Source organism: Trachypithecus francoisi, unplaced genomic scaffold (genome assembly GCF_009764315.1).
Source record: "Trachypithecus francoisi isolate TF-2019V2 unplaced genomic scaffold, Tfra_2.0 Lachesis_group18, whole genome shotgun sequence".
Taxonomy (NCBI): Eukaryota; Metazoa; Chordata; class Mammalia; order Primates; family Cercopithecidae; genus Trachypithecus; species Trachypithecus francoisi.
The window spans coordinates 65,400,508-65,428,242 of NW_022681463.1; the positions used below are offsets into that span (position 1 = coordinate 65,400,508).

At 46.9% G+C, this 27,735-nt stretch overlaps 2 protein-coding genes and 1 long non-coding RNA gene across 7 annotated transcripts in view; 2 read left to right on the top strand and 1 right to left on the bottom strand.

Moving 5' to 3' along the window:
* The window catches only part of DHRS12 (dehydrogenase/reductase 12), a 32,566-nt gene extending 19,175 nt beyond the window's left edge, over window positions 1–13,391 (top strand). The window contains 5 exon segments of the mRNA XM_033177650.1: window positions 7,023–7,089; window positions 7,092–7,126; window positions 9,149–9,239; window positions 11,758–11,895; window positions 12,755–13,391. Of these exon segments, the coding sequence (XP_033033541.1) occupies window positions 7,023–7,089; window positions 7,092–7,126; window positions 9,149–9,239; window positions 11,758–11,895; window positions 12,755–12,864 (441 nt within the window). The 3' untranslated portion in view covers window positions 12,865–13,391.
* LOC117063752 lies at window positions 7,231–8,396 on the top strand. Its single transcript, XR_004429053.1, has 2 exons — window positions 7,231–7,304; window positions 8,023–8,396. It is a non-coding gene; the product is annotated as an uncharacterized LOC117063752 (long non-coding RNA).
* An 848-nt stretch (window positions 13,392–14,239) lies between the features above and the next one.
* The window catches only part of WDFY2 (WD repeat and FYVE domain containing 2), a 193,148-nt gene continuing 179,652 nt past the window's right edge, over window positions 14,240–27,735 (bottom strand). For 4 of the 5 annotated variants that reach the window (XM_033177648.1, XM_033177644.1, XM_033177647.1 and 1 more), the window contains 4 exons: window positions 25,622–25,723; window positions 24,597–24,727; window positions 22,740–22,848; window positions 14,240–14,818 (listed from right to left, as the gene is read on the bottom strand). In XM_033177648.1, coding sequence (XP_033033539.1) covers window positions 14,762–14,818; window positions 22,740–22,848; window positions 24,597–24,727; window positions 25,622–25,723 — 399 coding nt within the window. In that variant the 3' untranslated portion in view covers window positions 14,240–14,761. Of the gene's footprint in view, window positions 21,295–22,739; window positions 22,849–24,596; window positions 24,728–25,621; window positions 25,724–27,735 lie in introns of all 5 variants that reach the window. The other variant, XM_033177645.1, reaches the window with a different exon arrangement.

Consider the following 27,735-nt stretch of genomic DNA (forward strand, 5'->3'; position numbering starts at 1 on the left):
CTGCCAGCCATGGAAGATGCTTTTGATGAGACACAAAAGCTTCCCAGAGCTGAGCCTCCTGGGCCACGCCATGTACCCCGTTCTGGCAGCTCCATGGCGATGCAGAGCCCTCTCGAGGCTGTGTGGTGTCTGCCCTTCTAGGTCTCCTGGCCCAGGAGCGCCGGCTCCAAATCCAAGTCCTCCGGTGGGCCAGGACCGTATCTAATTACCTGGCTGGGATTTGGTGAGTGTTTTAAAGGCATGCTGGTAACAAGCATTCATTTGGGGAGTTTTAGAAACAAAATCCCAAATAAGCACCTTTGTCCTTTTAATGAGCTGAGGCCCAAGTGCCCACACTGGGGTTCTCCCTGCGGTAAAGCAGCTTCTTTAATACATCTCAGTGAAGCACACAAGACCCCCCACACTGTGGCTGTGACAGCAGGGGGTGACATCAGTCACCTGGCTAGGCTGTGGAGAAAAGCCTCCGCAGCACTTCCTCCACCAGCCTCTCATGCTTCCCGAGTCCCGGGCATCCTGCAGCTCACTCCAGTCGGCTTATCTCCCTGACCTTTGACCACTCTTGTGCTGAGGTCACCTGTGACCCTGATATTCCTGGTTCTGGAGAGTGCACCTCTACCACATCCATCGGCAGCACTGGGCGCAGCTGTCCACGCTCCCATGGCGCGATAGCCTCTGAGCCGCCTGTGATCCCACCCTCGGAGGTTCGCTCCTTCTCAACCTCCTTAGCCAGCTGCAGCATGTCAGCGGGGACTTTAAAAGTTGGCGTCCCTCCTAGACCAATCCTGCGCCCTCCTTTCTCCTCCTCCCACACTCTCTGTTGGGATCTCTTCCTTGCCCCAATGCCATCATGTGCCTGGCTCCCAAGGGCCCCCTTCCAGCCCAGATCTCTGTTCTGAATTCCAGGTCCAGATCTCAAACACCTCAGACCCAGCGTGTCCAAAACTGAACCCTTAGTTCCTCACCGGTCTGCTCCTGTAATGGGCCCCACCCCAGTGTCCATCACCGCTCGTCCTTGACACCCCCTCACTTCTCATATCCAAGCAGTGATCATGCCTTTGGACCCCCTGCACCACTTGTCCCCAGTCTGTCTCCTGCTCTTCAGCTCCACTGCCACCACTCTGCCCAAGCCACTGAGGTCACTGTGATGCAGTGGAGTAATATGGGGCCCTATGTGCCCTCCTATACCTACCTCCCCAACAGAAGCTTCCTCCATAAGGCCGACAGAGTGGTCCTTATGCATGCAAGTCTGTTTCCTTCTGCTTAAAGTCACCCCTTGGTTTCATATAAGGTGAGTGTCTCTGGCATTTCCCTTGGAGGCTGCAGCCTCACATTGCCCTACCCTCTACCGTGCTCACTCGGCTGCAGCTGCCCTGGTTGCACTCTCCAGCCTCAGGGCTGCTTTGCACAGGCTGTGCTCCATACCTGCAGCCCTCCTTCCCATCCCCAGCCCCCTACCTGCCTGTTCCTTCCTCTTCTCCAGGTCTTAGCTGAAATGTCCCTTCATAGTTCCTGCAGAACCTGACACCTCCCCCGCCCCACCCCCGTGTACCCACAGCAGTCTAGCACTTGACCATGAGTTAGGTTTGTCACATAGTATAATGCCTGAGAATGCCTGGTGGGCACTGAGAGGGCAGGGCGCCCTCAGTCTGTATTGTGAGTACTTAGCACTGGGTCTGGCACTCAGCAGGCCCTTGATAAATACTTGTTCAGTGCATGGAACTGGATAAGGTGGTGGGGATGAGTTGAGATGGGGGGCAAAGGGGAAGGCCTGACTCATGCTAACGACTCTCTGAGCCCAAACCAAGAATACCCCATAAGAAGCCAGTGCCTTGAATGTATTCTAATAGCTCATTTCCTCTGGGACTCTGTTCTGCTGTCTTCTGCAGGTAATGTGATCTTTGAAATCATCTTTATATAATGTGTGAAATTAGTGTCTGAGCCCTCCAGGCTCACTATGGGATGTTTTTGTTACCGTACAAAAGAAGTACCAAATGGTGTTCACCAGTGCAGCTGTCTGCTCCTTTAAAATTAACACCAGAAACTTCCCAGGGACAGCAGGACAATGATTTTCTCTGGCAGATAGCATGGATGGAAGCACATAACCCATTGGCTAGTAACCAAAGTAGCTTTAATTTAAGGTGGCTTTGAAGGTTTCTTAATAGAAATGCCAATCAGTTTTCCTCTGCTAAATTTACAAATTGCGATATATTTTTCTCATTAAAAATGATTACCTTTAATGCTATTAAAATGTCATACTCAAGATATCATATAATTTCAGAAACACTATGAATTTAGTATTTGGAGGATGCAGACGTGAGTTTCACCGTGCTCTAAGAACACACGGCATCTCCTTCAGCATCACCTGAGCTCGACACAGTTTTACCTCCCTTCTTAATTAGTTGATAGAGAGATTTGCTTCGAGTCATGTACCCATGTAATAAAAGTTCTTGTTGCCATATTTAGAAGACTATGTCCAACATAAATTCCACTCCCAGATCTCTTTCTCGTAATGAATCTCCATCGACATAATGAGTTCTTTGGAAGAAAGGCATTGTGTAAATTAAAAATACTAATGAGTCATAATGATAATGAATTATTTTCCTTATTACTGGGAGCAGGACTAACCTTGGGCAACTTTTGCGGTAGCTGAAGGTGCCTTCCCTCCTCCCAGGCCTGCCCTCCCATGGGATTCTGTACTCTAAAATATCTCTTTTTCTCTCATCAAAACCTTAAATCACCCAAATGTCCCTGATATTAATAGGAAGTCTTGGAGGAAAGGAAGTCGTTGACCTGGTTCACATGAAGATATGAATGACTAAAAGCACCCATTAACCATTTATAACAATGCCCTACCTGTGTCTGTCCAGAGACATTCTTATTTATTTATTTTTGAGACGGAGTCTCACTCTGTTGCCCAGGCTGGAGTATAGTGGCACAATCTCAGCTCACGGCAACCTCTGCCACCCCGGGTTCAAGCGATTCTCCTGCCTTAGCCTCCCAAGTAGCTGGGACTACAGTTGTGGGCCACCATGCCTGGCTAATTTTTGTATTTTTAGTAGAGATGGGGTCTCGCCGTGTTGGCCAGGCTGGTCTCAAACTTCTGACCTCAAGTGATCTGCCCGCCTCACCCTCCCAAAGTGCTGGGATTACAGGCGTGAGCCACCATGCCCAGGAGACATTCTTATTTTAAAGAGTAGCTGGTTATCCTGGGAGAACTGGTGGGCTTCCTAACTGAGATAAGCCAAGTGTCTTAGGGTTTGTGTGGTCATAAGTAACAGGAACCCACATAGGAAGACTAAACAAAAAAATAACTTATCAATAGGCTACAACGGCAGCCCTCACAGAACTCAATGGCAGAGGCACAGCTGGGCTTTGGGAGGGCCAGGGACAGGACAGGAGAACCTGTCAGCCGCTGAGGTGACCTTCTGCTTCCCGGGGACTGTTGTCCATGGATTCTTACCACAAGTGCTTCGTTCACTCTCCGTCTCTGCTTTTCCTTGCATCTGGGTCACATATGGCTGCCACTGAGTCACCTGTCCTCCGTTCGGCATCCCATTTTTACACTCTTGTAGGGAGAGTTTGGCTGGGGCAGCTTGGACCAGGTGTCACCCCCCTGGCCCAGTCCATCTGCCCATGGGGTCAAGGCCACATGGGACAAACACAGCGCCTGACCCAGGGCAAAGACTCAGTTATGTCTTTGTTGTTGTTATAAACAGGATGCGTTTGGGGCCTACCCCTAAAAAGAGGGAATGGGGCATGTTTCCCAAAGAAGTCCACTGCACCAGGCTGAGGAGGTTTTTGCTTAATTCAATGGGGACCAGAGTGTTGAAGGACTTTGGGGGCAGGAAACTGACCTTGGCTCACGTGTTAATGACAGGCCCGTTTGGATCTGTGTGAGCTGGGCAAGGAGCAACTGGTGCCATGTTCACTGAGGAAAGAATGACTTGCAGAATGGGTACCTTCTCCCTGGCATTGGTTGGCACGCAGCATGGCTACGTGACTCAAGAAAAGGGAGATGCGCCATCTGTTTTCCACATTGTATGAACTTGCTGGGACTTTGGATAAGTCACTGAACCTCACTGGGATTCTATAACTCTAATTCTTTCAATAAGAGGTTATATATATACACACATACCCCCACGTATATGTGTACACACATATGTATATGCACATACATGCTTATATATTGTGTATTATTTTAGCAGATTATTATTGTGTTTCTCTAGGAGTTTTTTAAAAAGCACCTGCTACTTGGCGGTCCCCTAGAGGAGACAGTACTTGGCAGGGACAAGCGACCCAGCCAGCCCTCCTGCAGGTGACTGGGAATGAGAGCTGAGCACCTCCCAGGCAGGGAGGACAGGTACAAAGGGGCTCACCCAAGCTCTCACCATCCTGAGAGGAGAGAGGAGGTGCCCTCGGCAGGCAGCAGAGCCAGCCCAGCTGCCAGCTTTCATTTCCCTTCCTTATAAGAACCATTTATGACAATCCGTCAGGGCAGGCTGATGCGGCAGATCGCTTTTGGCAGAAGTCCTTTCTACTTGTCGTAAATTAAATCACAGAGAAAGCCACCGGCGGTGAATACAAAGAAAGTCCAAGACCACTGGTTGGAGGTTAACAGCTGTTAGTGACCCAGGGTTCAGGAGACTTTACAAATCCACAAATATGAACAAGGCAGGCTCCTCCAAATAAATTGGGCTGTGAACAACTAAGAATGCTGTCTGGGATGAAAGTCACAACTCAGAATCACAAATAATACAGCAAGAGCAGGACAAAGGAGGCCTGCCCAGAGAACTTTCCAGTCCTCACAGGACATGCACACATTTTTATTTCACCACAAACCCCTCTGATGCTGTGAGGTGGGCTGGCCAGCTATTATCTCCTGAAAATGCCACCGCACTTGCCTACGGTCACACCGCCGGGAAGTGCCAGAACCAGGGTTCAGAGGGAGGCCCCTGGATCCGCCTCCAGGACCCTTCCCACGATGCTAGGCAGCTCCTGCGAGCTGGATGCAGGCCACATCGCAGGTGGTGCAGGAAGTTGTGGTGAGAGCTGGTCACACAGAAACTCCATGGCATAGCCCAGAAAAGAGCCCAGGGCTCGCCACTTGAAGCCCCTAACTTGATTCCTGCCTCACTTTGGGGTGAGGGGCTTTAAACTCTCCCTTTTTTTATAAACACAGAGTAATAAACATTCATTGTTTAAAAAAATACAGGCATGTATAAGAAGAATATAGAAACGATAATCTCACCATTCAGACGAGCATTTTTAACCTTTCAGGGCATCACTCATCCTTGCAGACATTTTCTCTTCATCTTAACACATCTTTCCTCACCAAAATGGAATGGTATTGTTCCCACTGTTTTGTAACTTCTCATTCCATATGTATTAGGAATGTCTTTCCATGTCAAATACTCTTCAATGTTTTTCTCATTCCATTAGAAATGTTATATGTATATTTCTTGAAGAAATAACCATAAAGTTATATGCTCACTGTAAAAATACTCAAATCCAAGCAGTGCAGAAATGTGCAGCAAAGGAAGGAAAAGTTTTACTGAATTCCACCCTTGAGACCTAATTTAGCGGTATTGCTGAATTTCATCTTCACATTTTTCTGTGCACAGACTGGACATATAGATGCATTTTTCCTTCTGCAAAGTGGACCCACCTACTGTTTGGCAGTTTTCTTTTTCCCTTCCTGTATTCCTGTAGCGTGGACACCTTTTCCTGTCCGTACATGAGGCTCTAAGTCATCTTTCTTCCAGTCCTGGGGAAAGGAACATTTGGCTTGGAGGATCTTGGAAGGAGGGACTGCCCCTCAGGTGGCCACTTGCCCTCTTGTAGGGGGCAGGTGCGGGCCCATGGGCCCCACATCAGTCCTGCAGGACCCCCTGAGTGGGGCTTCCTGCTGCCCCTCACGGGACGCTGTGTGTTGCCTCAGGTGTGCACATTCTCACGACCAGGCCGGGCTGATCCCTGTGCTGGAGAAAGAACACGACCCCCGAGTGGTGAGGTGACCTTGTGGGATGTTTTGATGGTAATGGACTTTGCTCCGGATAGGAAGTCAGTGGGCCTAGGTTTGCTGCCAGACTGCCGTAAGGGCGCCATTCTGTCCACATCCACGGCAAAACCCCAGTTCTGTCAGGGGGCCGAGAGGGAGGTGGAGGCATGCCAAGAGCACATTCAGACCCCAGCCATCTCTGAACTCCCCCAACCCCCGACCCCCACTCTGGCTGTCACATGGGCATCGGCAAAGCACTGGGGAGGGAGGCCTCCGAAGGGCCGGGGCGGCTTGTGGGGCGCTCAGGTTAGGGTGGTGCTGCTGTTTCTGGGGACTGTCCTGCTCAGAGGGGAGGGGACGGCTACTGGAGCCTGTTCTCCCCCAGTGGGTTGAAATATCATAAACTGGGAGAAAGCAGGAAGAAGACAGTTAATGTAGGCTGCCTTCTCTCTGCTGCGGTGGGCAGAATAATGATCCCCGCCATCCCCCACCCAAAAGTTCATATCCTAATCCTAGAACCTGTGACTGTGTCACCTTTATATAGCAGAAGGGACTTGGCAGCTGCAGTTCAGTTCAGGGTCTTGGGATAAGGAGCATGTCCTGGAGTATCCAGGTGGGCTCCATGGAGTCCCAAGGGTCCTTATGGAGGAAAAGGAGGAGGGCGGGACTCAGAGGAAAACTGACCATGGAAGCAGAGGGTGGAGGATGTGGCTGTGAGCTGAGGAGTGCTGGTGCAGCCTCTAGAAGTTGAAGGCAAGGAATGGAGTCTCCTCTGAAACTGGCAGAGGGGACGTGGCTCTCCTGACACTTGGAGTTTAGCCTATGAGCCCCACCTCAGACTTCTGGGCTCCAGAACCATACGAGAATACATATAGGAGAATACTGTAGGAGAATACGTGTGTTGCTTCAAGCCACTAATTCTGCAGTCATTGGTCACAACAGCAAGAAGCACTGCTCCACAGAGGGTGAAGAGTGGAAGGGGTCACAGGCTTTAGTTTGTAAATCTCTGTTACCTTTATTGCAGATAACCATCTCCTCAGGAGGAATGTTGGTTCAGAAACTGAACACTGATGATCTCCAGTCCAAAAGAACAGCTTGGATGGAACTATGGTCTATGCACAAAACAAAGTCAGTGAGATGGGTTTCCCGAGACTGCGTTTTACCCACGGGCTGCGTGGGCCCTTTTCCAAGGGATGCTTACTCTGGGATGCACATTAATTGGACCTTAGTAGTTCATGCAGCCCCTGAAAATGTTCCCTCACCAAGAGGGCTCCCCTTTGGGGAGCACAGCTCTGCTCAGACCCAGGTGGGCTTTCAGCAGCATCCTAGGAGGAGCCACAAAGCTGCGACATCTCCTCTCGGTGTTTCTCAGACCCACACAGAACAGGATCCTAGCAGGGGGATCCATTACGCTGTGCCACTCAGAGGGAATGAGGACGGCGAGTGGTCCCTCCTGTCTCCTCTGGGCAGCTCTTGGCTCCCTGGAGGCCCACTGGGAGGGGCTGCACATTGGATTCTGAGGGAGGGAAGGGGCCACAGTCCAGAACCCTTGACTACTCTGAACAGAAAATAGATTTCTCCAGATGGAGCATCCTTCATCTGAAAATCCCAAATCCAAAATGCTCCAAAATCCAAATCATTTTGAGTGCTGACATGATGTCACGAGTGGAAAATCCCACACCTTGGCTTTCTGATGCTTTTCATGAACACACATTTTGTTTCATGCACATTATTTTAAAAATATTGTATGAAATTCCCTTCAGACTATTTGTGAAGGCATATATGACACATAAATGAATTTTGTGTTTAGACTTGAGTTCTATCCCCAAGATATCTCCTTATGTATATGCAGATATTACAAAATCTGAAAAAATCTGAAACTTGAAACACTTCTGGGCCTCAGCATTTCAGATGAAGGATGCTCAACCTGTACTGCTGTATCTCTGCTTATTACAGCTACATTTAAAAGCCGGATATATATAACTTCCATATTTACAGTTCTTGCCCTTAAATTCACCCGGTAGGGCGCCCACATTGTCTGTAAGGCTGCCAGCACCCTCCGCCTTCCTTGTCGGTGCTGTGTGCCTTCCGAAGGTGGCTCTGTCTGAGACTCTGCACCTCCACTTCTTCCGCTTGTATGTCCTGGGTGTGCCCCAGTTTTGCTCCCTGACCCCGGACCAAATCCTGGTGAATTACATCTCACGACTCCAAATCCTGACATTTGAAAGACCAGCACTTCTTTACAGTTTTCCCAGAGGACATGGGAATAAACCATCCACTTGTTGTAAATGAGGCCCAGAGATGGAGTTCTTTGCCAAGCATGATCAAACTACCCTGGGATGGGGCAATAGCGTGAGTGCAGCTGGGAAAGGGGAGGATTTAAAGATTTTTATTGTCTATAACTGATGTATTCTCTGTGTCCAGTACATTTGCTATGGTCTGCCTAAGGAAGGAGTTAATTCATACACACACACACACACACATATATACATAGGCTCACTGCAACCTCCGTCTCTGGGTTTAAGCAATTCTCCTACCTCAGCCTCCCGAGTAGCTGGGATTACAGGTGCCCACCACTACACCCAGCTAATTTTTGCATTTTTAGTGGAGACTGGGTTTCACCATGTTGGCCAGGCTGGTCTCGAACTCCTGAGCTCAGGTGATCCGCCCGCCTCCCAAAGTGCTGCGATTACAGACTTCAGCCACTGCGCCCCGCCTTAATTCCCATATTAGCTGAACACACACTCTATGCCAGTCTGTGCTGGGGGCCTGAGGTCCAGCAGGGAACAGAACAGGTACCATCCCTGCCCTCAGTGAGCAGCAAAGAATAGCCACCCAGGCAACTTGTGGACGAGGAACACCTGGGTGCTGAGGGGTGTAATTTCATGGGGGAGGGTCAGCTGTTCCTTCTCTCTCAGCGTTTTGCCAGGTTTGCTCATTGCTTGTTCTCGCCTCCTTTGGAGTGGGCAGGACCTGCTAGGTCCTACTCAGGGATGCTGGGTAAAGACTGATTCTGGAGGAGGGTGACATCAAGCGGCTGTACATGCTGCAGAGTCCGGTGTAAGATAAGCCAGGCTGGGCAGGGCTTTTCTCCTGCCCTTCACCTAATGGCGCCTCCTCTCTCCTGTTCACCCCCTCGCTCCTGTCCAGAGACAGCAAGTGGTTCTGATGGAGCGGTGGGCCCAAGGGCACCCGGCCATCCATTTTTCTTCCATGCATCCTAGCTGGGCCGACACCCCAGGTATGTCATAGCCTTTAATTGCTGAGCCACTTATGTTTCATCTAAAAATACCTGAGCAGCCGCAGGATTGACTCTCCCTAGGAATGACCTAAAACCAGCGTAATGAGGACTGGGGAGTAGCTTCATTTCCATTTAGGCAGGGGCGCGCTGGGACTGCAGCTGGGGGAAGCCTCATGCAGACACAGAGCTTTTGCTTCCAGCTTGCCCTGTGCAAGTCAGGGAAGGGGACGGTGGGAACGGGAGCGGGTGCGGCTGGGGCACCCTCCTAACTACAGTGTATCCTGGTGAGAGAGGGAGCTGGTGACCACTGTCATTTCCACATCAGAGAGGAATGAGCAGGGGCTGAGGAAGGGAGTGGGAGAGGCCCAGGCTGCCTCACCACTCCCCAGGTTTTTAGAAATAATGATGTATGAAGGTAAATGGCAGCCACAAGGACACAGCTAGAATGATCTGGAAGCATGTTGGAGCAGCAGTGGAAGGTAGCAGAATTCTCTTCCAGATCTGCCTCACCAACTCCGTGACCTCATGCTGCTCACCTGGGCTCTCTGCAGCTCTTTCCTCCTCCACGAACAAGGGAACTGAAAGCAGCAGCAGCCACAGCACACACCCCAGGGTGCACCCGCAGCACTAAGAGCTGGTCTCAGCGCTGTCTTTGTCCTCAAGCCCCTGTGGGGTGGCCACTGCTGTCTATTATCACACCCATTTACAGATGAGGGAACTGAGGCCCAGAGAAGCTAAGACCTCCCAGCTGGTCCTGGCCATGGGGTTTTGGGAATCAGGCTCTCACACACCGCTGGCATGGCCTTTCTGAAAACCACTATTTATCAGAAGCCTTGGAATTCATCCTAAGAAATAAAGATAGGGAAAACAAGGTTGCTTATCACAGTGCTGGTGGTAGGAGACGAAGTTAATAAATTATGGAACACCTGTGCAAAATCTGTTCCGGGCTGAAGACTCTGCTGTCAATCATGCCTATGGAAAAACCCTGTGCACTATATCATTAAATAAAGATACCGAGTTCCTGAATAGTACATGCCTCGTGATCTTATTTTTGTAACTACCACACCCCTATAGAAAGAGGTGTATGTTGGTGCTTTGTGGCATCTTTTGGAGACCAGCTTGGAGATTTGGCAGAAATTAGTCCTCTGCTGTATAGATCTGAGTCTCCTCTCTTAAATACAAAAAGGATGTTCTCAGCAAAGTATACCAGGGGAGACTCAGGCTGGGAGTGCTCAGAGAGCATGGCTTCTCGATTCTTCTCACTGCCTAATGGGAGACATACGTGGTTCTGCCTGTCCAGGGTGAATTCTAGGAGGCTGTGGGGGACCCCAGCCTCTTACCCTCCAAGGATACCGTTCTGACAATCCCAACATCCGCTCAGATGTTTAAAATCAGCCTGGCAAGCCCACTACTGGGCTCTATCATCTGGGTCAAGGTGCGGTTTACCATGTGTTGTTCAGAGGTCATATATAGAGCAGCTCTCAGGTGCACATGACCTGTCTGTGGCCACAGGGGCCTGGGAGGGCTGAGCATACGGACATTTGTCACCTCTGAGTGACACACCACAAGGTTTTCAAATTTTTTCTTTCTGCCTATCAGTTTATCCTGATTTTTCTACAATAAACAAGTATTGCTTCTGTGAAAAGAAAAAAAGATGTTTATTTTTAATTTAAAAAAGGAGTGCTTTTGCTTAGGTGATCTTTCTAGCTCTACAATTCCATGATCTCAGTACAGCTCTTAATTGTTGTTTTCTCTGGTTTATTTTCTTTCCTTGGCTTCGAGAGAGAACTATTTTGTTTCCCAGTGTGCTCACTGTGGAGACACTGTGTTCCCTGAGGTCTGTGGGAAAATGGGGTGTGGACTGGAGCCAGAGCGTGTGGCTGGGTCCTCGAAGGCGTGGGCAGGTAGAGTGGCAGATGCAGGGCCACCAGTGGCACAGGCCAGGCACCGGAGGCTACTCCAGGCAAACACCTCCCTGTAGCCCTGGGATGCAGAGGGTGGGACAGCTCGAGGGGCTTGGCAGAGGAAGTGAAGAATTCTTTCCTCTTATCTACTCCTCCCTAAAAAGAGGAAAATACTAAAACAGTCCAAGGAACCAACAGTCAGGATCCTCGAGCCTAGGATGATTTGAGAGGGCTCCTGAACCCAGGAGGCTGAGTGGTTTGCTCGGCCCAGCCTCATGGTGAGCCTCGCAGCTCATTAGGATCCTCTCAGGATGGAAAGGGGGGCTCTGCGGGCGACTCTGCTCTCGGGGCTGGGCTGGGTGCTGGTGCCCTGGGGACATGGGGACTCAGTCAGGCTCCAGTGAGCAGCACTTTCCATCAGATGACACCTTGGGGGCTTTGTAAAGGAGGTTCTTTGGAATTGGTTCCGAGTGGCTTGGGTGAGTGCTATTTTCAAATACAGCAGTTTATGATTCCATTTCATTTTTCCACTTTTTGTGTGTGTGTGTTAAGGGAAGTCAACCACATTTGCTGGAGAATGCTGTCCTAATCTGCCTGTCCCTTCCTTCTCCCAGGTATGAGGCAGGCGATGCCGGGGTTCCACACCAGGTTCGGGGACCGCCGGCGCTCCGAGGCCCAGGGCACGGACACGGTGCTGTGGCTGGCCCTCTCCTCTGCCGCAGCCGCGCAGCCCAGCAGCCGCTTCTTTCAAGGTGACTTCCTCCCTGGCTGTGAAGGTACCTGACACAGGGCTGGGGCAGCAGCTGGGCATTCGAGGTGCACCTTCCCTTCCGTGAAACCTGGGATGGGACTGTCCCCTGGGCGGTGCCTGGGCTTCTTTGGCGAGACGATTGCTTTGCCTGCTGAGGTTAGTTTTGGGAAGTGCTTCGCCCCGGGTTGGTAGCTTCTTTGAAGACTTGTGATAACCCTGTCGTCAAGGTCCCATGGGAACAGGGGAGAGGCAGTTCCTACCTTGGGAATGGGAGATTTTCTCTGCAGTTTCCTGAGGCCTGGGAGGGGCGCTATTCAAAGCGGCAGTGCGAAGGGAGTAACGGACTCTGCTTCTCTGCACTGCACAGGGAGTGACGGACTCTGTTTTTCTGTTTTTGGAAGCAGTGATCTGTTCACGTCACTTCCCAATGGGCGCCTAAGGGGGCAGGCGTGTGAGTGGAGGCCATCCAAAGACAGCACTTTACCTTGGGTAGAAGCCAGGCTCTTTGCTCTGCTTCTCTTTCCTCTGTTCTTGATGAGAACCACCCTTGCTTGAGGAATTCTGAAGCGCTGGTGACCCCTGGGATATCCAGGAGGATGGCCGTGCTCCTTCCCGCTGATCACCCAAATGTGGTCTCCCGTCCAGCCCTGGCTGCAGCCTCCCAGTTACCAAACTGCACTTTACATATCAATCCATGCTGCCTAATCCGTGTGGGACCTTTGAGGGCAGGGATGGGGTCTAACACCCGTGGGGCGCCGCCACTCCAGCAGGCATCAGTTCAAGGCCTGAGCAGCACAGGGACATAGACCCAGCCATGCTGCGGCAGCTCACACCTCTCTGCTGTTCCCTCTCACTTTTAGATCGGAAGCCAGTTTCTACACACTTGTCTCTCACTAGAATGTCCTCCTCACCGGCCGAAGAGGAGAAACTCATTGAAATCCTAGAGCAGCTGGCTCAGACATTTAAATAGACCAACCGAGGCACAGTGTGGTACCAGAATTGCCTTAGAAAATACCAGGTGTGGTCTAGGGGCCAGTGAACAAGACCCCACTTCCACTTCCCCTCGAAGGCGTTGTGCCTTACAGTGAGGGGCCTACAAGGGCTGGGAACTTTTATTTCAAAATAAATACTAGCGGGGGCTATCATCAGGCTGACCTTGACTCCTGCAGCAGGTTCTTAAGTCTCTCATTTATTCGAGAATGTGGTTTTCTAAAGAATTTGAAGTTCGAGATGAACCACCATTGCCAGTCTGAGGGGACCCAGGGTTGGAGGCAGCAGGAATGCCCCGCTGTGGACTCCACTTCTCCTCCCTTTCTCAGCTCCTCCAGTGTCAGAGGCTGGTGCTGTGCCCCCTCCCCACCCAGGAGAGGGCTGGACACTGCCTTTGCTGTGCATGGTTCCAGGAGCACCATGTAACCAAGGGACGCTGCATATTTACATAAACAATTGAATGAGGCCTAGTTTACATTTGCTTAAGATTAAGAGTGGCTTCAGTAATCCATGTGGCATTCTGGTACTACACTTTGATGAAACCTCTAATTTACACCATTTTACCTCTTAGTGACTCCAGGAAAAGTTGTAATAAAACCAATGAGCAGATTTAGAATACATCTACATACATTCTTCGTGTCCATGGTGGAGTCAACATAACTCATCCCCCACAGCAGAGGAAAACCCAGACGGCTGCAGCTTCCCAGTCGTCCTTGAGACACTGATCCAGGGCTCATCAGCCAAGGGCCACAAGGAAGGGATTTTTCTGGGTGTGCCAGCCTGAAACATCAGCATCTTTCTGACAAAAGGAGGCGCTATCAAGCAAGCACCAGCTCCATTTAACTGCATGCCTCCTTTTCTGCAGAAGGATGAGGGGCCTCAGCAATGCTGGGTGTGGGCGAGGCTGTGCTGGGCGAACCACGGGACAGGACAGCCCAGCCACTCCTTCAACGGTGATTCTATAGCATGCAGGTCACTCGGTGCCTTTGCACCTATTTTTCTTCTCCATAAAATGAACCTCACCAGTATTAAAAGAGGCTTTCCCTGGCAGTGTTTGCCCCGAAGTCATTTCTCCTCATTTGGAAAGTTTACTAAACACAGGAAAAAGTCGACTTAATGACAAAGAGAAAGAGCTCCATGGCCTGAGCCCATGTGCTGTACTTAGACTGTAGTGAACGGGGCTCATCGTCACCTCCAAACAGAAGCTCTCCCTGGCGTCTAGAGAGCAGGTGGAGTGGTCTGGAACCTCCCCCTCCCACCAACTGGACAGAACCCACAGGGCTAAACAGCACAGCAAGGCTGTCCGGGTGCGTGTGTGTGGCCACATGTAACAGTGATGGGACCACAGCTGCAGAAAGGTTTTCACAGAGATTTATTTTAAACCATGGAGGCAACTCTGCATTGAGAGTTGTACACTGGTAATGTATACACGTATATTTTGGTTAGAGGGAAGCACAGTGGGAAAGTGAGCGGAGTAAAAAACATTCACAATATTCAGCAGCATTTGAATGGAGGCCTGGATACAGACATTTCAACATCCTAGGAAATTCTTGCTCATTACTACCTAATCACATTCAGGAAGTCAATGTCAGGACCGGCAGGGAGTGTGGCAAATGCCGGAGGGGTCCAGCAGACCACACGGGAGAAATCTGTTCCAACGTCAGGCTTATTACATTCTCAGCCTGACCCCCCAAATAATCTCCTCACTTCAGAAAAAGAAAGAAACAGATACCCATACGGTAACATGCCCACTGCAGCCAGGTCCAGATGTGGGCTGCAGTCCGGTGGATGTAGAGAATGGAAGATCCATGTCCCTGGTTAGAAGTAGAGTGGTAGGCAGGCACTCATGTGGGGCCAGCACCTTCCCTGTTGTCCAGTTAGTAACAGTTTTTGTACATTTCATGTAAAGATTTCCTTTTGCAAAATGACAGTACCTTGAAAAACAAAAGTCATGTAAAAAGCAAGGCAAATGGTATAAGACACAAATCCATAAGAGTACAATGGTTTCAAGTGACACTAGTGTTTTGGTCCATACGTCATACTGGCATATACTATGATGTAAGGTTGCCATCCACTAAAATGATAAAAGAGAGTGTATATGTGAAACATATTTTTCAAAGCATTTTCCCTTTTTTGTGAGTGACAGCTCACCTTTTCATGCATCCCCGAGAACCAAGGGAAAAAAGAATCGTTAAGTATCAAGGTCAGATTCTCAATCTAACTTTTCAGCCAACCTGTAATTCCTGACCCTTCCAAGAAAGTCAGATACTCTTCCTGACTGGTAAAGGTAAACATTTTGAGGTATCTATTTTTAATGAGATGGTACCATGATTAATTTCCACCCTTACCATCTTAAAAAACATTTTTTCCCCTACAACCTCAGGAAAAGAAACTTTACCATCTTTTCCCAAAACCAAACCTCGTAGGCTGTAGATGGAAAAAGTCCAGAAAGCAATTCACTTGATATGATGGAAGACAACAAAGGCATGTGGTGCTAGACCCTCCTTTATCCAAGGGAAGCCAGCAACATGTGGGCAGCTCACTGGTGATGGGTTAGGCACGGCCAATAATAAACGAGACTCGTGGAATCATAGAATCACAGGATTGGAAGGGACCTTAAGAATGATAATCAAATTCATCCCTCACTCAAGCCTTTAATCTCCCTTTAAACATCTCTGGCAAAGGCTCTACACTCTGTTAAAAAAAAAAAAAATTCCCTGGTATGGGACGTGCAAGGAAGATATCCCATTCCAATTTGAGACCGGTCTAATGTATACACACTGTTTTCATGTGCTAAACCTAAGTAGGCTTCTTGGTGGAAAGGAGATAATGTTTAAAGGCAAAAATCCAAACCACAACCCTGGAGGGCTGACATGTGATTCTTGGTTAAGAAGCTGAGCTGAAGTTTAAACAGGAACACATGTTTCTGGACTCAGTTTTGGACATAGATCTCTGGGTCCTACAAGGAAAAGGCAAATGATGTGATAACAAAGACAGGCGCTGCCATCCCCCTGCGTGGTGTTCCTGCCTCCACAGGGCCAGGTCTCCCAGACAGACCTGTACCTGAATTGACAAAACTCTCTGCCTTCCCCTTGCAAGTGCCCCTGTAAGGAGGATCTCCCACATTGTACTGGAATCATCTGTGACTTCCAACAGCAGAAAGTGGAGGGCAGCAGCTGCCTGCGTCTGCACCCAAACACTTGGCCCCGCCCATCTGTGCAATGCCACACTTGACTAGAACAATCCCCTCCTGCCACAGGTCCAGGGCTTTCCTTTTCTTAAGTGGAGCAGCTGAGCCCAGCATACCTTTGGTGTTAGTCTGTGAGTCCTTCCTGGTAGCAGGCCGTGCACTAATAGTCTCCACCTCCTCCTCCCAGACTCCAGTGAGAGGCTGTGCACCCAAAGATCCAGAATTAGTTACCCTGGGTCACTTCCAGATAACAGTTCTAGGGATTTCCAAAGAAAAAGAAACTGATACTATTATAACATAAACTAATAGTAGTGTTGGCTGCAAGAGGAGCCTCTGGGGAAACCCCTCGCAGTGAGCCCTGTGCTGCTTTCCTCTGAGGCCAGGGAGCAACAGCATCTGATTAGCGACAAGCTCGGTTCCGGGACGCAGCTGAGCTACTTGGCTGTTCTCCGGCAGCTCCAGCCCACTTGTGATCCCTGGACACACCACACTGACTCCAGCTCTCAGGCCTTTGTTTATGCTGTTTCCGAAGCCTGGAAAGTCATTTCCATTTTCCCCCTTATGACTCACTCCTCATCCTTGAACACTGAGCTCAAAGTCCTTTCCTCTGTGAAGCCCCTCCTGCCACACCTGCTGGGTTAGTGGCACCCTGGCATGCCTCTATTATGACCACATTGCACTGAAAAGACCCATTTACTCACTGTGTGACCTCTGCCCAGCCTGAGAATGGGCCTCAGACAGCTTACACCGCCAGTGCCTAAAGCCTGGTGGCTGGTGAGCGCTCAACACGGTTGACATGAACATTCAAATCTCAGGGATCATCTAGAGAACTCAGTGTTCAACATGAACTTCATTTCTGTGTTTTCCAGTCCAGTTAATAAATATCTGTCTTCATACCAGGAAAAATTCAGTAGTATTTTAAAGGAGAAAAATTAAGACTGCATTGGTAAAATGCTTTCTTTCACTTCGAAGTATCTTAGTGAACAAGAACACTTACATAGAATTAAAATTCTATGAACAGCCATAAGCAAAGGAATCTCATGTAGTGAATATTTGTGTCCAGTAACTGTGACCCACGCTTAGAGCTATCCTTTTGCTTAAAAACAAAAATTTGGGCCTTAAGAAGTGATTACTATCAGTCAAAAATAAATTATACTTTATTTATTCAGGGCCTTGCTCTGCTGCCCAGGCTAGACTGCAGTAGTGCAATCATAGCTCACTGCATCCTTGAATTCCTGGGCTCCAGTGATCTTCCTGCCTCAGCTTCCCCAGTAGCTGGGAATTCAGGTGTGTGCCACCAGACCCAACTAAGTTTTACATTTTTGGTAGCGACAGGTCTTGCTGTGTTGCCGAGGCTGGTCTTGAACTCTTGGGCTCAGCGATCCTCCTGCCTTGTCCTCCCAAAGTGTTGATTGTAGGTGTGAGCCATGGCACCTGGCCTATACGTTTATAAAATGAATCTCAGAAAATGAAAAGGTGATATTCTGTAAAGGCAGTGCTGTAAGCCTGGGAATCACAGCCAAATGGGGTAGGGTGAATTTTAAGTGCCCCTGGATTTCCATTTCAGTTTTGCCTCTGGGGTGGTTTGAGGGGAATGTATAGGAAGGAATTTATGTGGATGAAGGCAATAATTACCTCCCCCACCACAGGACTGTAGCCAAAAAAAGTGTCATATATGCTTCTGATAAGAGGAACAAAGCTGGTTCCAGAGAGCGCCCTGTCTCAAGGCGTTGAAAGTCTCTCCTCCCACTCATGCCATTACTAAGTAATGTTCAAGAACAGCTACTCCTTGAACATTCTTTTAGATTCTCTTGTTTACATCTCAGTCATATCTAACTGCCCCGTATAACTAATGTGTTTTCTGCTTGGAACACTCTAGATCTCTGACGATGCCTTCCAGTTTTGTGACTTTCTGATTTCTGGAGTAATTAAAATCATCAAATGAGAAGCACGTTATGGTAGACTGACCTCACACAAAATGGCATAAGATTCCAATGTTTAACCTCAAACCATTTTGCTATTGTGAAGACACACTCAGGCAGTAATGTCAAGTAATGTCATTCGTTTGGAGGAACCAAGAGCATGTGGTTGGTTTTGTCCCACCAGCTAGAGAACAACTCTGCGTATGATATGTGTAGATCTGCCACCTTCTCAACACAGGCAAGTTAGGCATTATTTGCAAGAGCTGCTATATGTTTAAGCAATAGAGCAAAAATATATGTAAAGTGCAAATCCAACAGGATAAAACAAGAATTATGAGAGTTCACCTACACAGAACAAAAGCCAAGTGCTGGCGCCAGCTTTCACTCCTAAGGCATGGAGCCTCCATTTCCCTAAAATGCTTGGAAGACACCCAACACCAGCACATATTTCTCTACAAATTACCAAACTGGGGGAGACACTTAATGCAAAACTCAAGAATTCACAGTATTACAAACACACAATTGGTTTGCTAAACACATGTCATCAAATTCAAGCACCCATACAGATGAGAGAAAAGAGCAATGGATACCTTGACCTATCTGTGGTTTTCTGATCATGATTCTCAACACCAGTGAGATGTGAAGTGGCTTCAGCCTCTAGTGGCTCTGTGGGCTGGGAGGAAGACAGTAGAATGGCATGCAAGGCCACAGGCCAGAGCGACTGTAGAGGACATATGTGATCTGATGGGGACACTCTGCTTCCCGAATGAGGTCTGAATGCATCTAGACCCATCTCAGAACCCACACAGCTTGCTGGGCGCCTGGGCCTTTGCTGCCCTAATACTATGTTCCTCTCTCTGTAGGCAGGCCAAGCTCGAAGTTTAGGAAGGGAAAATGGAGAGACTCATGTCTATTGCTCATTTCCAACACACAGTCCTCTATTACATACAACGTACTAAGTGGCTGCAGGTTCTAGTAATAAACTACAAAATAGATCTTTGAATATTTTAAATTTAATTCCCTTGTGAAAGCTCTCTCACAGAGCAATCATGCAGAAAAGACTCCAAGCAGTTGTTATAACAGTTTTGACTGATGCAAGCAAGGCTAGTGTGGAGCAGGGCAGCGAAGCGACAAGTGCTAATGGCCTGTGCGGGGCATGCGTGTGCCTCTTCAGAGCTCCAGTCACGTGGGCTGCGCTGGTCTGATGGCTCAGGTGACAGCTTCCATGTACCATGGCTGCATGGGACACATGCACTGGCCCTGCTTCCCAATGCTAGGGCAGCAGAATCACCTCGAGCAAGGCCCCACCCCCGGGGAGCACACACAGGGGCAGTACCCGAGGATGGCTTGTAGTACTTCCCCCTAGTTAGAGAAGTAATGAATGCTTGTGAGGGCAAAAAACGGCTTTCCAGGAAAAGAGGGAAAATAATAGGGAGGATTTCGATGTCACTCCCATATGTATTACCATCAAAAAACCCTGTAGAATCAGAAGAGAGCAAGACACTGTGGGGTGGGGCTTGGGTCGGGAAGGACAAGCAATTGGCCTGTGATCCTCAAGAGACTGGTGAGCTCCCTGATGCTCCTGACATGTGAGGTTGAATGAACTGTGCGTGTAAAGTGCTTAAGAGGGGCAGGCACCTGGCGCAGGCTTGCCATTAATTTTTATTCTATTTTTACAGGGGAAAATAAGATGTTTAAAAGGGACTTCAGTATCCTGAGTTGAGTCACTACCCACAAGAATATTTCATTTTCTCAAGCTTGATTGGATTCCCTTAGAAATAAGAGTTCTTCAGGTTCGCTTTCTAAAGTCCTCTTTTCCATTCCCACAGGAACACAGCCTGCACTGTAGGTACCATTCTGTCTTGGATCAACCACATACCGTTTTAGTAGGAAAGTGTGCAAAGTGTTCTGATGAAACACATTAAGATAAAGTGTTTAAATATCTAGTTTTTAAAGGGATAGAATACAGAGGGTGAGGAATACAGCAGGATTGCAATCCTGCCGTAATGAACGTGTTCAAGTTCCGAGATGATGTCACACAAAAACAGACAATTTAAAGACACTTATTTTCAGAGCATGTATGGTGGGGCTCCCCAACCCCGGGCTGCAGGTGGGTACCCGTCCACGGCCTGTGATGAATGGGGGGCACCCATCAGAAGTGAGCAGCAGGCAAGCAAGCACTACTGCCTGGGCTCCGCCTCCCATCAGATCAGTGGTGGCGTTAGATTCTCATAGGAGCACGAACCCTATTGTGAACGGCGCATGCGAGGGATCTAGGTTGCATGCTCCTTGTGACAAGCTAGTGCCTGCTGATCTGAGGTGGAACAGTTTCATTTTGAAACCGGTCCCTGCTGCCAACAAGGTTGAGGACCGCTGATGTAGGATTTTGTGTGTGTGTTGTTTGTTTTCATTGTTATGAGTGAGGGAGAGCTGCGTCAAAAAAGCTAAAACATGAGGCTCGGGAGGCTCCAACTGAATTCTAAATGATCAGGCACTAATCGTTGAAGCTCTGAGTTAAAATAATCTACTTCTGTGATAACCATGGTTGGGAGCAGCTTTCTCACAGCATTTTTTTTTTAATGTGGGAAAGACAGAGGCAACTGAGGCAGAAACACAGTCTTTTCTACTTAATAAGACCGTGAATGAGGCAGACATCACAAACAAATCGCTCTTCAGGCGATTCCAGCAGCTGGCTGGTGAATCCACATGATGAGTTTCCAAATCTCTCCACTGAGGATGACATGAAAGCAGAAACACTGGGAATAAATAATGTAAATACATCCCCTCCAGGAAAGGCAGAGAGGTGCAGGTAGGTGCAGAGGGAAGAGAACAAAAAGCCGCTGGCCACGTGACACATGTTGAAGTAAAGAAAACACAGAAACTATAATGACCAAAATACTCTGAGTGGATACTTCCCTTATTTCTCTGACACACAAAGTAACACATAAAATGGGGTGTGGAAAGTATAAAATTAAACACCCCACACAGATTTTTCGGTATACTCAAAACAATGCAGCACAGCCAGACTGTATAAACCATTTGTTAAAAAAATAGCTTCTTTTATATTGTATGAACAAGTTGGAAGAGTCCCCTTGCAAGTTGTCACTCGCCAGGTCCCCACTGTGCGCATGGGTCATCTGCAAATTCATCCAGGGTCTTTAGTTTCTTTCTTACTTCTCACATGTCTGCTTTACCACTCTGGTAATGATTTGGATTAAAACAACCATTTCTTTAGTAAATACTATCTTTCTGATTCCTGGGAGAGTCATCAAGACACGACTGGGGTCATATCCCACAACTGCAAATAGGAAAAGATACAGAATGAACTAAAATTAAATTGTGTTGAGGATAACAGTCCTTAGAACTGAATTCTTCAAGGAAATTTTTTCATTTAACAAACAACCACATACTATACTAACATGATTTCTAAATCTATAAATATTTTTTCATCAAAAAAGTTCAAATAAAGCTCAAAAACATGACAATGACAGCTTGAAATTTTGATGTAGCTAATGAAGAATAATGGCAGATTCAATCTAGTAATGGCTGAGAAGACTGGGAAGACAAGCTACACTGCAGATCCTCCTGTGAGTCACTAAAAGGGAAATGCTGCAGAGCACTGTGTTGACATCTGAGGCAGCTTTCGATGAGCCAACATGAAAGAGACAATATAGATCTGTCCCACCCTCCAAATAGATTGAATCCATTAAATAACTCAATCCATTAACGGAACGCTAAGCACATGCTGTGTCCTTTCCATTTAAACTTCCAAACCATTTTACAAGATACCTCATTTTCAAAAGTAAAGGACCTGAGGCTGCCAGAGTTTATCTTATTTTAATTAATTAATTAATTATTTTGAGACAGGGTCTTGCTCTGTCATCCAGGTTGGACTGCAGTTGCACAATCAAGGCTCACTGCAGCCTCAACTTACTGGACTCAAGTAATTTTTGCACCTCAGCCTCCCGAGTAGCTGGGACTACAGGCAGGCACCATCACGTCTGGCTAATTTTTAAATTTTTTGTTTAGACAGGGTCTCAATATGGTGGCCAGGCTGGTCTTGAACTCCTGGGGTCAAGCGATCCTCAGTCTCACCTCCCAAAGTGATGGGATTATAGGCGTGAGCCATCACACCCAGCCCCAGAGTTTATTTTAAACTTCCTCTCAAAGTCATGGAGATCTGGTAGCTTCCAAAGTGGGTTATTTTAGCTATCTCATTGTGCTGTGACCTCCAAGAATGGGTCAGGGAGGTAGAGCTCAGTGCGCTATAAATTCTCATCTGTATTACTGTTTTGACTGCTACACATGTGACCTATTACAGTCTTTTCACTCTGTCCCAAGTAGACTATCTATTCCTTGCAGGCTGGAGCTCTTATTTCTTTGTGTGGAGCCAGTGCCTGGGATGAGGCTATGCATGTATCACATTTGTAATAGGTTCTCAAAAACACTCACCTTCAACGGTTAACTTTTTTTTGTTTTGTTTTGTTTTTTTAAGAGATGAGGTCTTGCTTTGTCTCGCAGGCTAGGGTGCAGTGATGTGATCAAAGCTCACTGTAGCCTTCAACTCCTGGACTCAAGCAATCCTCCCTCCCAATCTCCTGAGCACCTGGGACTACAGACACATGCCACCATGGCTGGCCACCCAAGGATAACCTTTAGAGCAGTGCCTCCCCTGTTCTTGGTGTTCCTGTATATTTATATGAGGCCAAAGACAGAAAGCTTCTTAATAAGATGGCATCTTACCTTAATAACCTTGTCAGTTCCAGAAGTCAGTAACCATCCTCTGGTTGCATCGAAATGCACATGCACAATGTTATGTTTACTGTCATGGAAGGTGGCTGTGGGTGCACGTCTGGAAGGAGCAAAGAAAGCTTCTGAGAAGAAAAGGTTGTAACATATGAATGAGAGAGATCTAGGATGACATTAGGCTCTAAATTTTGGCCTCATGGCTAAAACTGCTTCACTGATAGGAATGTTCCTCAGATCTGACTTTATTCCCTAGGGACCAGTTATGATTTAAAAAAATACAAGAATTCTTATAGTCTTTAAAATGGGAAAGAGATGAAAATCTCTAGAAGTCCTTCTGGAGAATGTTGCTCTGATGGTGTCTGTGATAATCTCCACCCAAGCTTTTAAAAACCATAGTGCTTTTGCTAAGTTTGAGCTCAGAAGGACTTGCCAGTAAAATAGTCTATTTAATTAAAAAAAAAAAAAGGACCAAGATAGTACTAAGTGTCCCATGATATTACTAAATGTCATTCTAATTGGAGAACTATCCCCCTCCATTCATTTTTCCTTTTTCACTGGTATGACTGCAGACTTGGTTTTTCTATAGTATTCTAAAGCTGTAACAAGCAAAACAAAATAACAAACAAACATCATTATTTTTGGATTTTTAGCATATACTTTTTTTTTTTTAAGTAAGAAGACTTGTCAACTGCCTAGGTGCTCTAGAGGCAATGCAAGTGCTTCCACAGAGAAGAGGCAGAAGAAACAGAGGTGGGAAAAGGCTCAGGGTGCAGTCTAGGAGGCAGCGCTCTTACCATGCTTCCAAGGGCCCGCTTCACTGCAGTGGGCTCTCTCAGGACAATTTTTTTTTTTCTTCTTTTTTTTTTTCTACAGCTAAATTGGCAGGATAGATCTTCAGTATCTTAAAATGGTTACTTTAAATTTTTAGAAGATTTAGGCTTAACTGTAAGCCCTTTAGACTCTTAAAGTCTATATCTTTAGCTAGAAAATGAAGAATTAAAGTAGACTATCTCTAAGGTCTCTTGTACTCTCTAATTCAATGAGAAAACCCTCTTACTAATTTCATCATGTATGATGAGTGGAAAATAATGAGTGAACATAAATGCATACTTATGCAACGGCATCTTATTTTATATTTGATATGGATAAGACTACTTATGATTTTACTGTAATATAAGGTGCTGGGAGGATTGGGAAGACAAGCTAACCCGCAGATCCTCCTGTAAGTCACTAAAATTAGCGAAATGCTGTAGAGCACTGTGTTTACATCTGGGGGCAGCTTTCAATGAGCCAACACTAAAGAGATAACATAGATTTGTCCCCACACCTCCACAGCACACTGAGGGGTAGTAACCTATGTCCTGGGTTATTGGGCAGGTCTGACGAGCAGCCAGCTGAGCAACTGGGCAACTGGGAATATCTGCCTATTGGGTAAAGTGACTTAGCTCTTCCCGGAAAATGAAACCTTCTGGACCCATGGACTCACTCAACTCCTGTAAATATACCAGCTTGGGACAGAAAGTGAATCCTGAGCCCTTATACTCCTGGGTAATTCTCAAGTAAATGAGCAGACAGAAGGGTTTGTTCTGAGAGCACCTATTTTAAAGGCACATAACCTAGAAATTACAAAGAACACAGAGATGAATTCTTTGAGTGTATTTTCTCTTCTCCTGTCTCACAGGATAACACAAATCTCTTGGTGGCAAAGGAGAGCTTTTACTACTCGCCATGGACTATATTCTAAACCAGCAGAAACTAGAGCAACCCTAGTGATGGCTGCGGCACTGAGTGCAGGGCTCAGATTAGACTCTCGCTTTAACCTGAAGTGGTCCTCAGGCTGCAAGAACTTACTCTTCATCTGTAATGGCTTCGTGGCAGCTGTCACAGACTCTCACTTCAAACTCGAAGCCCATCAGGGGGATGGAAGAGCGCTTGGAGCTGCATTTGCCGCAGACAGCCTTCCCACACTTGCGGCAGTGGTGCTGGAGGAGGGAGAGAAAATAGATACTCATCGTGGCTCCCTTGGCTCCTGAGGCCCCCGCACCTCACCCCTCCCGGCAGAGAGAGGTGTAATCAACTGCATCCAGGTGAGGATGCTGAACAAGAGTGCCTCAGAACTAAAGGGAACACACTAGATGTGTTCTTTTTTGGGGCTCTGTTTATTCAACAAGGACTGTTGGGTAACACACATGACCGGGACACCTCCCCACTCTCTTGCTTTTCCCTACTCTTGGTCCTTTCCAATAATCATACTAGGAACTACAGAGGAACCACCCAGGGGCCAGGTGATCTTACAGCAGGGTGTCTGAGAAACTGACATCTCAGGAGATTATGCTGCTGGATGAAGAAGAACATGCAGGAAACCTGATTCAATCTGCTGACTTTGGCCATGGTATAAGCCTAGGTGACCTAACATTTTATTTCCTCGGGGAAGACCAAACTGAACCATGGACTCAGATTGAGAATGCTGTATTGTAAGTAGATCTAAATAACCAAACTTAATCAGAAGGAGGGAAAGTAAAATAATTAAGGAGTGAGAAACACCATTTATATAATTTATATAATTTCATGGTCTGGTATCCATACGAACTAAGCATGACACCTCTAATTGTAAGGTGTATTGCAGTAGAGGCCACTAGAATTCTAAAATCACATCCCTAACTGCCTACTGGGAACCAGCCACTACAGAAACTGAATCCAGCAGGAATGAGCTACGGTAGACTAACAGAGTAAATTACTGTGCAATCACAAGGTGACTCCAGGATAATAATTTACCCTCACCACAACTCCCACCCAGGGGTGTGATTTCTTCTAAGATCACATGGTTGAGCTATTTCCACACAATTACATTTTGATGAAGCATCCGTATCACTCACCTGTCTTAGACCAATTTTCTTACTGTCCCACATTTGCTTGAAGTTCCAGAAGAAAGGCTGATCACACTTTTGGCAGGAATCACTGTCCAACCATTCAGGGGTCTTGTCAAATAAAGCACAGAACAGGTCACTGTGGCCAGCAGTGAGGACAATGGAACCACTGACCCTGATGAAACTTACAGAGCAATCAGGATGTGTTTCTAAGAGATGTGATTTCTCAGTCAATCATTCAAAAAATATTTACCGAATGTCTATTCTGTGGCAGGCCCTGGGGATGGGATGTTGTGGTGAATAAGAATCTCCACCATCATGAAAATATGATTAATAATTATTTACATAAGCATAAGTGTGTGAAGGCCCAAGAGGGAGAAGCACCGAGTGCTTTGGCAGAGGGATCACAGGAGCTTCTGACCCAGGCTGAGGTTCTCAGACAAATAAGACAACTGAGACCTGGGGATGGATGGAGCGCAGATGGGGAAAACGAGGGATGAGGCTGGAGGGGGCAGTATTAATGTCTGTTTGTGAAACAATTTCTCGAATACCAACTTATTACCATTAAAATTATGTAGTAAAAACAGATAAATATTTAAAGACATGGAACATGTTCAATATATAATAAACTAACACAAAACCCCCAGGTTATTAAACAGTATCATAGCACAGAGTTAAGACAGACTAGGAGAAGATATTTATAAAGTTTGTAACTAACAACTCCTGCAAATTACTGTATACAAAGAACCCCTGGAAAATCAATATGGAAATCACAAAAAACAGTTGAGAAATGGGCAGAAGATACAAAAGATATGAGCATGCAGTTCACAGTCAGGGAAGTCTGAATGGCTAACATATGTGACGAGAGGCTCAAATTTACTGTTAAAAAGAGAATGCAAATAAAAATGAGATACTATTTTACCTCTGTCTCCAAAAGGGCAAAACCAGAAAGGGAGGGAATAATTGCTACTGGTGAGGATGTGGGGTGTCAGAAAACTCCCTGTTCTCCATTAGAAGTATAAATGAGTACAGCTGTTTGGTTGCATTTAGCAAAATCAAGAATATACCTTCAATTGATCCCACTCTTGGGTTTATGGCCCTGAGAGTCTCACACAGTGCAGATCTGTGAGGGGACACATACAAGAAGGTCATCTGGGCACTGTGTGTGGTACCAGGGAGTCTGTGCCAGTCTACATGCCCTTTGCTTGGGAAACAAAGAAGTAAAATGTGACTGGTACATATGATGGGGTCCTGTGCAGAAGCACCACAAGAAACAGCAGGATGGTACAGCTCAAAAGGGTTCAGTGGCAAAAGTTGGAAATAGAACTAGACTTACAGTACATCAGTTACGTAAACTTTTTTTTTTCTTTTTTTTTTTTTGAAACAGTCTTGCTGTGTTGCCCAGGCTGGAGTACAATGGTGTGACCTTGGCTCACTGCAACCTTCGCCTCCCAGGTTCATCCAATTCTCCTGCCTCAGCCTCCTGAGAAGCTGAGATGACAGGCGTCTGCCACCATGCCTGGCTAATTTTTTTTTGTATTGTTAGTAGAAACAGGGTTTTGCCATGTTGGCCAGCCTGGTCTCGAACTCCTGACCTCAAGTGATCCACTCGCCTGGGCCTCCCAAAAGCTGGGATTACAGCAGGCATTAGCCACCACGCCCGGCTGAGTTATGTAAACTTTAAAACACACACACAGACACATACACACACACACAGATACACACACCTTTTATAAGGAAGCATGTGTGTTCAGGACACACATTAAATGCATCACAGTGGGTATGCATGAGGAGGCATTTGGGAGTTAAGGACCGATAAAGGGGAAAAAAAATAAATCAGCATGTTTGTGATTCTATTTTTTGTTAAAAAAAAAAAAAAAGTCTTACACACGTTATGTGTAGAGAAAAATGTTAGGAAGGATGTATGCCAACATGTTCAGAGTGCTATTTCTGGGTGGTGGTAGTATGAGTAACTAACATCTTTTCTATTTACTAATGAGCACTTTGTAACTTTTCTACCAAGAATATTATATACAATATATACTTTTAAAAAATGCTAAAAGTTAACAAAACAAAAATGGATTTTCTTAACTGTATAAGACACCTGTTCAACCTATGAGATG